The sequence below is a fragment of the Abramis brama genome, assembly GCF_963993115.1.
Source record: "Abramis brama genome assembly, chromosome: 2".
In the NCBI taxonomy this organism is placed as follows: domain Eukaryota; kingdom Metazoa; phylum Chordata; class Actinopteri; order Cypriniformes; family Leuciscidae; genus Abramis; species Abramis brama.
The window spans coordinates 49,950,934-49,966,055 of record NC_139964.1 but is presented as its reverse complement, the minus strand read 5'-3'; the positions used below and the strand labels follow the sequence as shown (position 1 = coordinate 49,966,055).

The window sequence follows — 15,122 nt, the reverse complement described above, 5'->3', positions numbered from 1 at the left end:
GTTAAATTTATCTTTGTCAATCAATAATCCTACCTACCACTAAAAAAGCTCATATAAATCATGGCCTTCAGTGTCTAATTTTTAGAAGCAAGTTTGAATAGACAGTGTGACCGAGCGAGTTCATAATATTCAATAATTGCTAAACAGTATATCTTAAATAGTGTGTTCTAGATTCTGAACACTCAAACATAAAAAAAAGGTTTAGGAAGGACAGGGAGGAAGGATTCAGCCAGATGGAAGATCTCACCTCTGAGAGTAAACCTGGATTGGATCTCTCTGTCTAGCCGAGTGGAGGTGCTGATCTGGCCCGTGTGAGTGTTTATCGTGAAGAGCTCATATCCAGGACCGGGTAACAAGCTGTAGCTAATAGCAGAATTCACCTCTGTGGGAAACACACACATACTCTTCATACAACTCTTCACAGATTGGATATCAGACCAGAAAATTTGTTTGTCTACAAGAAGTTGCCCCAACATCTTCTGATTCTGATTGTATGACGTCATGACAGAGAGTTGACGTACTATTGTACTAGTAGTAATTGCCTTTTTAATGTGTGCCTTCCTCCACGTTTGTGTTGCGGGTTCCAACAAATGCAGGAGAGTTGAGCTGTGACGAGTATTTGACAGGTGAATAAGGTCTATTTACTCTCCTGTCCAGCAAAGTGCTATTTATGAGCTTCTTATCTGATCTCTGAATTGAAAACAGCGCTAAAGAAATAAAACCGGTTCAATTAAATCCTTAAATCCTTAAATCCTAAATTGCCTAACATAAACACACACACACACACACACACACACACACACACACACACACACACGTTGTGTTTTCATGTTTTATGGGGACTTTCCATAGATATAATGGTTTTTATACTGAACAAACTATTTGTTCTATTCCCTTACAATAACCTTACCCCTAAACATACACATCACAGAAAAAAAAAAAACACTTTCTTTTAACATTTTTAAAAAACATCACCAATATGATTTATAAGCTGTTTTTCTCATGCGGACCAAAAAATGTCTGATTGTATTTTACTTATACGTAATTACTTATTCAAAATCACTCAAGAGAGTATGTGATTTCGGACGCAGCCAGTTTGCCCACACAGTGACACTCATTCAGACACACATACAGATACATACAGGCATGGGTCAATGACAAACAGGAGTGTAGACAAAAAAAAAATAAAAAAAAAAATAGAAGAGATTAAAAAGATTAAAAATCTAGTTTAAATCAGAAGGAAATGTACTTTTTTGTATTTATGCTGGTTTCATAGAGGTTTTAAAAAAACTCTCCACCATTATTAACAAAAAAGTTTGAAATTTTATTTTAAGTATAAATATTAACTAGTGTACTGTCATGTATGTTCAGGGTTTGAGTTTTGATCTTATTTAATTTTTACTGTTTCCTGTTCAGTATTCTGAGTTAGTTCATGTTTCCTGTGTCTTAGGCTACGTTCACACTGTCAGTCCAAATCCGATTATTTGTGCATCCGATTGGAATCTGATCTAAAATTATCATCGTCCACATTATGTATCGCAACTGTTCAGAGCCGATCTGTGTGTCCATGCTGCTCTTTCGTTTTCTGGATTATCTGCATTGGTTTATATGACTATGACGTTGCTTTGGTAGGTATATGCCAAAAACAACAACAACCGCAACATGGAGGGGTTTGCAATACAGGTGTTGTCTTATTTACAACATGACAATGAGTAGCCGCTGCGCTGGACTACTGGGTCTTATGAGGCAGTGGACAAAACGTAGTATGAGGCTGGTATGCGTGGCTTTATTCCATGCTATTGTTTCCGCCGGCTTCAAAACATGTCTCTGTTACAGTGTATAGTCATTTTCTGCTTATCCGGCACTTTGCAACAACACTTTCTGCAGTGACTTTCAGCAGTAACCATGCGAAATCTGATCAGAGCAGCCAGATTGAAACGGATTTCCAGAAATGCGATTTGAATAGGTTTTCAAACCACATATGAATGTAGCTCGAAACGGATTTGTAAAAGTCGCATTTTATGTGATTTTTTTGCCGTTCACACTTGCTAAGTCTGATTGGATTTCAATCGGATATGCAAAAAATCATAGTCATTAGCATTAGCTATTAGTTGACATGGTTTTTGATTTGCCCTCATTTGTTACACCTGTGTCTAGTTAATAATCTCATTTAGTCCTTTTAGTCTCATAGAGTTTCTCTGTGTATATATTGCCCCCAGTTCCAGTTGTTCTTGGTTTGTTATTGTCTGTTTAAGGTTGTTCTGAGTTTACTGAAAAAGTTCTGAGAAAATTCTGAGAGTTTTGCTATTCTGATTTTGTTAATAAATAAGACTGCTGCACATAGCTTTTTCATCCTTTGCTACAACCATGCTGTGACATATACACATCTCAGTCATTATTTATATTAAAGTTTTTTTTCAAGGAAAAATGTATTTTTTTTTACAATTGTAATTCATTTATATCTTCATGTTTTTGAGTCGCACCACAGGACAATTTAGAACCAATTTAGAACTAACCTTGCCTTGTCTTAAAAAGTCAAATTAACTGATATTTTAACAGATGTACTGACCTTGACACCTTGTCTTTGATTTCATGAAAGTTTTTCCAAAATATTAATTAAAAATAAAATGTTTGTCAAATAAATAAAAATAACATTACTTATTAAGATTGTCACATTAAGTTGGTGTTTTGGTTTAATTTTCAATGACTTTTAGTTTGTTTTACTTAATTCCTGTGTGTTCTTCCGTTTTTTGTTTGGCTGTCACGGTAATTCATTATTTCACTGATTAGTGCACACCTGGTTTGTATTGAATTTCATTATTTAAGGTCTTCAGTTCTCTCAGTTCATTCATTGTCTTGTGTTAGTTGTGGTTACTTCACAGTTTCATTTATTTCTTGTTTTTCTTTTTGTTCTTTTGTTTGATTTAACAACTTTTAGTTGCAATTACATCCGCTACGCCTCTCGCCTTCTCTTCATCAGAGTAATGTTCCCTTCCCAAAAATGTAAACATGAATTTTAATTTCAAATTTAAAATGTTACTGTTAATATATTTTTAAATAAATTAATCAATTGTAGAAAAAATCATTGACCCTCATACACACACTCAAACAGACACACTCGTATGCTGGAAACTTCACCAGCAGCCAAAAAGAATATCAGCAACCAAAAATATCAGCTTTATGAGTGTACTAAAATCAAACAATTAATGCAAAAGTAAGAGATAGTTGAATCACTTACTAACAGTATCAATCTTCATCTGATGAACATTTGGCACTGTGGTTTTGTGAGGTTTAACGCAATGGAAGATAAAATCTAAGAACAAACCATAGACCACACTGCTGAAAGGAGTGAATTCTGGGAGAAAAAATAACCTGCCTTTATTAGCACAGATGGCTTGAGTTAGTGAATCATCACACACAATTTCAAATATCCTGCAGGAGGCCTGACTGCTGTTCTAGGATAACGTCAGAAACACAGAGACAGGCAGACACTGATATTGAGGCTGAGGTATTTTAAAAGGGCCTGGTAGATTTGTGAATATTTGGACTGGGTACAAGACGCACAGAATAACACACGGCGTGCGAAAAAGAACACAAAGACCCGTTGATTTATGTTAGCAATCAAGTTCGACGAAACATAATTCAGGTGGATGTATGTTTTTAACAGCAGTCTGCTAACTAAATAAATTTCGAGTCTGATGACCAAGGCCATCTGGACTTTTAGACTGAAATCATGATGAACAAATATAAAAAGAAATCTACAACCTCAAGTTACTAGTGCTGACATGTTTTGCTACATGGAGGTTTTTGCAGGCTACTGTTACAGAAATGTGTACCTCATTATGTGTAAAACCCAAATAAATATCACGAGTCACGTCAAATAACAAAACAACACAAAATAAATTTTCTGACCAGCACAGGACTTGTTTGGTCTAACACAGATATTCTTTGCAAAGAGACTAAAGTGACAGAAAACATGAACAAACATAAAGAACATGAAGAGTGCTTGTGCCAGGGAAATGCATGTTTTAATTTGGCCAGTGAATTTCGCACAAGCCAGACAAGTAATAATGTCATTGTGGACTAGTTGAATATACACTATATTGCCAAAAGTATTGGGACACCCCTCCAAATCATTGAATTCAGGTGTTCCAAGCACTTTCACGGCCTCAGTTGTGTAAAATCAAGCACCTAGGCATGCAGACTTCTTCTACAAACATTTGTGAAAGAATGGGTCACTCCCAAGAGCTCAGTATATTCAAGCGTGGCACCGTGATAGGTTGCTACCTGTGCAATAAGTCCATTTGTGAAATTTCCACACTACTAAATATTCCACGGTCAACTGTTAGTGGTATTATAACAAAATGGAAGCAAATCAAGCAATTGGGATCAACAGCAACTCAGCCACGAAGTGGTAGGACACGTAAAATCACAAAGTGGGGTCAGCGCATGCTGAGGCACACAGTGCGCAGAAGTCGCCAACTTTATGCAGAGTCAATAGCTACAGACCTACATGTGGCCTTCAGATTAGCACAAGAACAGAGTGTAGAGAGCTTCATGGAATGGGTTTCCATGGCCGAGTAGCTGCATCCTAGCCTTACATCACCAAGTGCAATGCAAAGCATCAGATGCAGTGGTGTAAAGCATGCCGCCACTTGACTCTAGAGCAGTGGAGACATTTTCTCTGGAGTGACGAATCACGCCTCTCTGTCTGGCAATTCGATGGACGAGTCTGGGTTTGGGGGTTGCCAGGAGAATGGTACTTGCCTGACTGCATTGTGCCAAGTGTAAAGTTTGGTGGAGGGGGGATTATGGTGTGGGGTTGTTCTTCAGGGGTTGGGCTTGGCCCCTTAGTTCCAGTGAAATGAGCTCTTAATGCTTCAGCATACCAAGACATTTTGGACAATTTCATGCTCCCAACTTTGTGGGAACAGTTTGGGGATGGCCCCTTCCTGTTCCAACATGACTGCGCACCAGTGCACAAAGCAAGGTCCATGAAGACATGGTTGAGCGAATTTGGTGTGGAGGAACTTGACTGGCCTGCACTCGATCAAACACCTTTGGGATGAATTAGAGCGGAGACTGCGAGCCAGGCCTTCTCGTCCAACATCAGTGCCTGACCTCACTAATGCGCTTCTAGGAGAATGGTCAAAAATTCCCATAAACAGCAGAGTTTAAGCTGTTATAGCTGCAAAGGGTGGGCCAACTCCATATTAAACCCTACGGATTAAGAATGGGATGCCATTAAAGTTCATGTGCATGTAAAGGCAGACGTCCCAAAACTTTTGGCACTTCATAACATCACTTACAGAAGTGTAAAACGCATTTGTAAGATAAAAGATGCATTTAAAATGACAGAAGCCATTGATCAAAGGTCACAACCCAATTTGTGTTGAGCATTGAAGGGACATATTCAGAGAGTTTAATTTTGAATCACAGCCTACATTATGTACATATTTCCATTTCACAACAGTTTGGAATAACCAAGTATAGCCGAACCAAACTACAGAGTGTCAAACAGACGAAGCGAACAGAAGAATTACTAATGCAGTATTAGTAATTTGCATTATTAAGATGAAATTAGAAATTAACTTTTGGATCTTTAAACCATCAAATGTGTGTGTGTCATTAATTCAGCCCATGTCATAAAAATCTCACTCCAGCCAGGCAACCTAAGTTGGCAACCCTGCAATTGACAAAAGCTAAAAGATAATTAAGAGAAATATAAGGCTTACTTTAGGCAGGTGAGACAGCCTTATAAAATTCAGACACTAAGGCAATAATGATTAACCCATGAAAAAGGGTAAGATGGAAGCTTTATGCAAAGCTGTTTCTGGGTATGACAACGGCATGATGGAAACTGTGAGTAACCATACTGCCATCTTGTGGTGATTTCCACAACAATTTGACTACCAACTGCTATTTCACTGGCAATATATGTTTGGCTATGTTAAATGTAAAACTAAATTGAGCTGAAATTTTGTCAAGGTCACATCATGAGTTTTTAAAGGCGGTAGCCTACCTGAATCCAGGTCGATTGCAGTGACTGTGACAATGATCTCTCCCGGTTCTCTGTTCTCCATGACAGTGGTATTGTAAATGTGATGCAGAAACACAGGAGGATGGTCATTAACATCCAAAACCTCCACTGTGAGTGTCTGAGTGGAGGACATAGAGGGAACACCGCTGTCTCTAGCCTGGACAGTCAAAATGTAGACATGCTGGGATTCATAATCCAGGGATGAATTCAGGTACAGATGTCCTGTAAGAGAGAGAAAATATTATATATATATATATATATATATATATATATGACTTGTTGTAAATACTTGGTGTAAATCTACAGTACATCTGTGTAACAACAGGTGTATAAGGTTCTCTTTAAAAAAAAATACTTTTCATGTAAAGCACTTTGAATTACCATTGTGTATGAAATGTGTTATAGTCATGTTTAAAAGAAAGTACTCCCTTTTGAATTCTATGGTTTTATCAGGACATCATAAAAAATCATCTAGGGCCTCATTTATAAAACTTTGCGTAAGATTTGCATCTGAAGTGGCGTACGGATGAAACATAGGACATGCGTACGAACATCCTACGCAGTTTTCCCTTAATAAATCACAATCAATTCTAAATGTAGCGCAGCTTTTGCGGCTTCATGTCACGCCCATAGTTGCCCATAAATAGTCTGTGAAACGCCCACAAGTTAATATTCATTGATTGCGAAATCATGGCAAACACAGAGAGGAAAACCAAGAAACATCTTCTAAGAGCGCAAGATCAGCCAATGTGCGTCATTACACATTGTGATGGCATCATGGCATTTTATTACCATCCATTTGATTGCATCTGACAAGCTACAGACGTGTTATGAGGATGAATTGCATAACATGCCAATATTATTGCAGAACATATTTCACTTTTCTTTTTGCAAATATGTGTTAATTTCCATTTCTGTTGTAATCTTCATTTGATTTTGTTTGTTTTACACTGCAGATCGATCAAACGGGTGTTCGTGTAGGCTGTTAATTGTAAGACTTGCTTTGTGAAGTCTTCATGTTATTTATGAGAGGCAGTATTGCCATTTCTTTTACACAACAGTCTACAGTTTCACACACTTTCACGTGTTTCTTCCATCTGCCGACGGTGTCGCCATTTCTCATTTCACCCGTTTTTGTGCGTACGCCAGGGTCAGAGTTTGCATGAAGGACCGCACATTTTCCCGTCAAGTTTGCTTTTTATAAATACCAATTATTGCGTAGAGAGCGGCGTACGCCTTCTTTTGTGCGTACGCAACGTTTATAAATGAGGCCCCTGGTCCTTGCATGGCAGGTCTTAAAATATGTTAAATACAACCTCAGATGAATAATAACACATGACATATTACACCGTATCATGGTTTATTTAAAAAAATATAAATAAAAAATAAGCCAAAATGGAGAAGCCTTGTGTGAAAAACTAAGTACACCCTTACTGCTTCTGTTGGATTTAAGAGTGTTAAGTAGCAGTGAGGCATTGCTAATCAAATGCATTTGATTAATTGATCATCAGCAAGTGTGATCAACTCTATAAAAGCAGAAGTTTGCTGCTCTAGAGCATTCAGATGTATGTTAATTCAGCGATCTCCAGCGATCTCCCTGTCTCCGGCGTCTTCCCTTCCTCTGTGTCTCCGCCAAGATCACCTTTTGGACTCCACTACCCTGCTCACCTCATCCTTGCACCTTTGTTATTAATAAATCACTATTCACCATCCATCTTCCTCTCCTGTGTCTACTTACCGTAACAATTATTTCTTTCTCATTATTTCTTGAGCACAAACTCCGCATATTAAGAGTAATTTCTGAAGGCTCATGTGACACTGAAGACTGGAGTAATAATGCTGAAAATTCAGCTTTGCCATCACAGGAATAACTTACATTCTTAAATACAGTACATTCAAATAGAAAATAGTATTTTTTTTAATTGTAATAATATTAAACAATTTTACTGCTTTTATTTTGGTCAAATAAATCCAGCCTTGGTGAGCACAAGAGACTTAAAACATAAAAAATTTAACAGTAGTATATATATATATATTTTTTTTATAACGTGTACTAATCAATCATGCCAAATAAGATCAAGGAATTTTTAAAGGTAGGGTCAACGATAATCAATTAACTCTTAGACCTACATTTGCATCCATAAAATGATCCATTCATAATAAAATATTTACCTGTGTGCTCCATGTAAAAGTAGCCTTTCTCATTGCCTGAAATAACACTGTATGTGACGTGTCCATTACTTCCTTCGTCTTCATCTTTAGCCATAATATGATGAACCAACAGTCCCATCTCTGCATCCTCTGAGACATAAGCTACTTCCATGGAGACAAATGTGGGGCTGTTGTCATTGATATCCAAAATAATCAGCTGAGCGATGACTGATGTATGTTTCCTATTGTTGGGCTCTTCCGCGTTGTCTCTGGAAGTCACTTTAAATACAATGCTCTCAGTGCGCTCACGGTCCAACTGTCCATTTGTTGTGACAACTCCAGTGTGAGGGTTGATGTGTAAAGGCAGTCCCTCTATGGCAGAGTCAGGGTCATAGGTCAAAGAATAATAAAGCTCACTGTTACACAGACTTCCATCACCATCACGGGCGTTAAAGACATATACCGCCGTTCCGTTGATAACATCTTCATAAACGCCAAACACAACAAAGTTGTCATTGCCAGGGAACCAGGGGGTGTGGTCATTGACATCAACAACACTGATCGCCACAAATACAGTGACATTGAAAGTGGGGGTGGCCTCAGCACGTACAACCAAGAAGTAACGCTGCGTGACTTCATAGTCCAGATGTTGTGCCACATAGAGCTCGCCACTTGCACTTTTGATGCCAAACTGCAAACTACCATCACCCTCAACAATAGAATATCGTATCTGCATATCTGGTGTATTAGAAATCCCAAGTGTTCCAATGACAGTTCCAAGTCTGGCGTCTTCCTGCACAGTAAAGTGTTTAAGGCTCTGTAAATTCTCGGAGTTCCCATTTTGTTGGTCTAAGGCATAAACCTGTAATAAAACAAAATTTGAGTAAAATTTGCCAGATTTATATAACACTTTATTTCTAAAAACTTGGTAAAATTTTAACGTTGAAAAAATCTCCTCTTTTAACTCTAAAATGTCAAAAAAATGAAACAAGAATTTTTTTCTATGCCACTATGCCACTATGCCACAGCACCTAAATGTCAGGTGCAGTCAATTTATCATTTATCAGCAAAATTTTGCAAGTTAAAGAAAGCAGACAAAAGAGAAAACAAACAAATTATATAATAAATACTGGTTACACTTTATTTCCATGGTGCACTTTAGACACGCTACTAACTAGTAACCTTGCAACTACATATCTACTAACTCTTATTGGAGTATTAAGTAGACTGTAGTAGACTAGACAGTGCGAGTTAGAGGAAGTGGGGCCCTCCTCGGGGGGTGGGGTTTGGGGTGATGGTCCCCCACGTTCCTTTTGCGATTGCCACGGGGCTCCCTAAGACGTGCACCAGTTGCACCGCCCTAAGGACGGCCGTGCTTGCAAAGTTACTTATAATCAGTAGAATGTCTGTTGAGGGACCATCAAAATTAAGTGTTAGCAGATATTAAGTCTACTAGAGCAGCATGATTACTCGTTACATTTAAATCTGCTGAGCCAGAGAGAGCAGATGTCACGTCTAGGTATGAAACAGCTTCACAAACACAGTATAATTATTTCTGTGTAACACATATTCATATTATAACTGGGATAAAAGTTTATAGTTCGGATATAAACACTGATGTCATTAAATCATTCATTCAAACCGATTTTTTTAAATAATTGTGATCTAAAAATCATGATCTTTGTATGAAACGAAAAAATTGCGATTCTCATTTTATCCAGAATTATGCAGCTCTACTAATACTCTAATGAGAGTTAGTTCACATGTGGTTGCAAAGTTACTTATCGTACAGTAACACTTTAAGATACCGTTCCATCATTAATGATGAATAACTACTGAGGAAAATTTTTTTAACACAATATTAACATTCTAGTAACTGCTATTAACTAAACAAGAAACTCTGATTAACAAGTTAAATAATAGCGCTCAGTTGAATAAGGTAGTTCACTATTAACTAATCAGTAACTACTATTTTTTTTAAATAAAAATAGAAATAAAATAAAAACCTTGGGTTATAAGTAAGGGATAATGTACATCCAGCCAGTTGTTATCTCAGACTAAACCCCTGACAGGGTGATGAGGTCTTGCATCAGCCTGAAGGGGGTTTATTCTTAGATAACAACCGGCTGGATGTACATTATCCTGCTTATTACACGGCTACTTGCCACATAAGTAAATAATTAGACACGGAATATTGATTGAGTTGAAATATTTTATTAGGCCTTTAAACGCAAAGCTTCCGTGGAGAGAGCAGTTGCTAGCGCGGCAAGTTAAAACTAGACGGACATTTAAGAGATACGGTATACAGTCATACCACTCAATACACAGCATTTTGCCACATAAATAATTATGGAGATAAGATATATTGATTTCAGATTAAACTGTTTTAAAATCGTACCTGTTTATATCTTATAATCCAACAGTGTACAAAACAATAGTCACAAAATGGCAGCAGCTGTGTTTCTATGAAACAAGAGAGCGAGTCCACGATACTGGATGGCTTAGTTAAATAACTTTACACAAAATATTGTTTTAATATTTTTGTTAGCTCACCAAATACATATGAAGGACTAAAAATGACAGAAGGAAAAATAAATAAATAAATAAATAAAAGTAGAAATAAATAAATAAATGCAGAAATAATAGTGAAAATAAATACATTTTGGTAATATAAATGGCTATTTATGTATTTTTACATGTATTTATTTATTCCTATATGTATTTATTTATGTATTTATACATTTATTTATATATTTATGTATTTATATATTTATTTATTTATGTATTTCCACATTTCTACATTTATTTATTTCTGTATTTCCACATTTATTTTTCCCTGCGCCTGTATGCTAATTTATCTATGGCTAAGCCAATCACAGTGCGCATAGCTAACCCAATACACTCGGACATTCTCTGCTTCCACATCCATTGAAATGCATTGCAGTTAGTCAGTTTTCATTCATTTTTATATGTTTTTTCTTGTCATTTTTGCTTTTAAACAGCGTGTGTGTGTGTGATTTTGGTTGGGTGACAGTTGTAGGTTACAGTTTGACAAGAGTTTACAGTTTGACAAAAGCACAATGTTGTGTTTTACACAAATATAAGTAGGCTAAACACTTTGCAGTTTTAATGATGTCTTGTATGAACAAAATGGAGTATGTTTTTATGTTTCAACTGTTCGATCGCGCCTGCGCCTCTCTCTCTCTCTCTCTGACACACACACACACACACACACACACACACACACACACACACACACACATTCCAGCATTGCAATCTTGACATCGCAGCCTGTTCATTATGCTGCGTTCACGCCAAACGCGAATAGAGCGTCAAATTCGCGCGTATCGCGTCTAGTTCGACGCTTGAACATTGTGAATCCATTCGCACGTCCAAAGCGAATAGGACACAATGAATATGTATAAAGCGAGCGTTTGAAGCGAAATAGCACCAAACTATAACGTTTACACTGTGAACTGTAAATCTTTGTCTGGAGCTGAAGCTTATCGACCTTCTCAACAATAAAATTATTAATATAACCCTCCAATGCATAGTTAAGGCCCCTTTGGTGACTTCGAGATGATATATAATCTTTCTGTCTCCAAAAATCATCAATTGCCTCCTGTGAAATGTCTCCTACTATGACAGCTGCCATAGCGCCTGTTACCGAATGTTGACTGAGTGAGTGGAGGGGGCGTGGCTTAGCCATAGGTCAATTAGCATACAGGCGCAGGGAAAAATAAATGTAGAAATGTGGAAATACAGAAATAAATAAATGTAAAAATGTGGAAATACAGAAATAAATAAATGTAGAAATGTGGAAATACATAAATAAATAAATGTAGAAATAAATAAATGTAGAAATAAATACATATATAAATATATAAATAAATAAATATATAAATACATACATATATAAATAAATACATGTAAAAATACAGAAATAGCCATTTATATTACCAAAATGTATTTATTTTCACTATTATTTCTGCATTTATTTATTTATTTCTATTTTTACTCCTGTCATTTTTAGTCCTTCATAAATGCAAAACTTCCACGAAGAAAAAAAAATCCTAGCAAGCATATAGCGCTGCTGACTTCAGTAACCCGGATGAGCCTGTCTTCAGCGGTTGTTATCTGGGAATAACATACCGCTGGATGGTGCGATTGACCAATCAGAATCAAGTATTCCACAGAGCCGTGTAATAATTGTGAATAATGCATAACAGTAGTGGGGACAATCTTATTACGATAGTTACTTATATATCTAAAGTGGATCATCAAAATAAAGTGTAACCTAAACAATAAATAAATGTTTCCCAGACAGCCTTCAGTTTGGATTATTTTATCTATGTGTCTATTCACACCAAGTGAAAATAGCCCACCATGTTGGCAAATGCTATTTACCCTAACTCTGACCACCAATTGTCTGATTGAGCGAGATAAAATTACAAAAGAAATCCTGCTAATAAGGAAAATGAAGGAAACATTTTTTAAAGTGGACAAAAAATAGCTAATGAGTGTTGAATAGTGGGAATATTTTTATTTATTTAGCATCTAGCGTGCTGCCATATTTAATGCTATTGAAGTGTAGTTTGCAAAACTGACTGAGACACTGCCAGAATAAGCATCTCCTTCATTGTGTTTTTTTTTAGCTTGTTGCTAAGTTACAAATCTCCGCCCACACAGAAATCTCTGCCGAACCACGAGGCTTGTTATTTGGCATCACTGCAAATTTGCATGTCAAAGTTCAACAAACTTGAACCTGGCATGAAATTTTTGCATCAGAAATCCACTAGGTTAAATTCCTTATCAGGACCATTTCCATTTAAATAAATGGATTTAGCTCACAAATTTTAACAGATAAACGATACATGAGACTGCACTTTAAGAGGCAACTTTTCTTTAGATTGTACACAGGATAGAAAAATCTAAGTAAATCTACTGCCCTACTCTGACACATACAGTGTTGTTATATGCCTGAACCAGCTTCACTAACTTGTATGTGAACAACTGCGGTTTCCTCCAGAGGAAAAAGCCCATTGTCCATGGCAACCACTCTCAGGGTGTAGCGCATCTGTGGGTTTGAGGAGAATCGTGATGTCACCTTGACATCACCATTATGACTGTCAATACTAAAGTGGCCCAGCTGATTATCTAAAAGAATGTGGAAGAAAACAAGACATCTGAGATTAAATCACAAATATAGTTTTCCTTCATTCAGAGGGATATAAACATAAATGAGCCATGAATTAAAAATAACTTGTCATCTCCTCATCGGTTTACCTTTCATGGAGAACTTGACAGTTCCATTCTCTCCAGCATCCAGGTCTTTAGCAAACATACTGATTACAACAGAATTCACAGGAGTGCCTGCCCACACCTGCACAAAAAGCCATATAAATATTTTCATACCATATATGCATTTGTTAGATACTGCTATCCAAAGTTATAAATGTCTACTGTAAAATGTCTACTGTCAATTTTGATCAATTTAATGCACCCTTGCTGAATAGAATAAAAATAATAATCTTACTAGCCCCATTCTTTTGATGGTAGTATACATTTACAATATAAAGACATCCATGTACTTTCAGAATTGCGTAGAAAATGTCACTGAAACAGTTTACTTCTTGAGGATACCATGTCATCATAGATCAGGGGTTGGCAAACTATGGCACACAGGCCAACATTGGCACATGAGCAAAAAAGAGAGACATTTTATTAAGTTGGGAGACAGAGATACTATTAAAGTATGAGAATAAAACTACACAAGTCAATGAAATCGTGCAGCTCTGACAAACCATTAGCGAGACAACTGCACACCATGAGCATCTGAAAGCTTGATGCAGATTAAAACAGCAGATGTATCAAACAAGTAAGTTTGACTGACAGCTTACATTTGAGATAGATACATTACACTAGAACATCAGTTCTGCTGTTTATTGCCCTTAGAAAAAAAGCAGTTAATGTTATACATTTCGGAGATATTCAATAGAGTCCTATTAAACATTCCACACACATCACAATAATGGTAATGTGCAAACTCCGTTCAGGCATAGTGGGTTTAAAATCACTTTGGAAATCTGTTATTCAAAGTCTAATTTAAGCCTGAAAACAAACAAACTTGTAGGATTTTGACAAAAAAAAAAAAAAAAAGGAAAATGGGTTCAGTAATATTTAAGGTTCTGAACTATTTCTATGTAACTAATCAAATAAGCATGTTTGTGATTGATCAAGTAATGTTTGATCATCAGGTTTCAACTGTTCCGTTTTGAACTTTTAAAATATGGAACTTAAAAAATATGTGAATTTATTAATGGTGGAGGGGCGATAATGGTCAGTGATTAACTAGAAAACCTAAAAATGCATTTCATGACAAAAAGGTTGCCGATCCCTGTCAAAAATTGTCAATGTACATGAAATGTATAATTAACCAGAGGTTAATTTAACTTCAATTATAAAATTATAAAATGTACAATTATATTTTGTATATTTTGTTTTCTAGAAAAACGTATTATGACCTGTACGTTTAGCTCTTTAGTCGCAGGTAGGTGTGTGAATTGTGGGGGGTTATCATTGACATCTGTGACAAGGATGCGAACGATAGTGGTGGTGTTGAGACGAGGTCGACCCTGATCTGTGACCATTACTCTTAAAACATGCTGCGCCTGCTCCTCACGATCCAAAGCCACCAGGTTTATGATTTCTCCTACAGGGAAAGAGAAATAAGACAGAGTGAGAGAGAATGATATACTGAAAAAAAGGTTTAAGATTTACTAGGAAACAATTTTCTCTCAGAATTTAGAAAAATAAATAAATAAATAAATAGATACAATTTTATTTTATATGATAACTTAGTTTTATTTTATTTCAGTCTGCTTCAGTTTTAGTTTTATTCAAAATACAAAATAATGTAAAAAATGAAGGG

General features: G+C 36.4%; 1 protein-coding gene across 1 annotated transcript in view; it reads right to left on the bottom strand.

The window, feature by feature from the left end:
• Positions 1-15,122, bottom strand: part of dchs2 (dachsous cadherin-related 2) — a gene marked incomplete at its 5' end in the record, with an annotated part of 61,727 nt that overhangs the window by 24,798 nt on the left and 21,807 nt on the right. The window contains 6 exons of the mRNA XM_084096616.1: positions 248-382; positions 6,023-6,262; positions 8,213-9,053; positions 13,191-13,348; positions 13,478-13,574; positions 14,716-14,903. Coding sequence (XP_083952742.1) covers positions 248-382; positions 6,023-6,262; positions 8,213-9,053; positions 13,191-13,348; positions 13,478-13,574; positions 14,716-14,903 — 1,659 coding nt within the window. The remainder of the gene's footprint in view (positions 1-247; positions 383-6,022; positions 6,263-8,212; positions 9,054-13,190; positions 13,349-13,477; positions 13,575-14,715; positions 14,904-15,122) is intronic.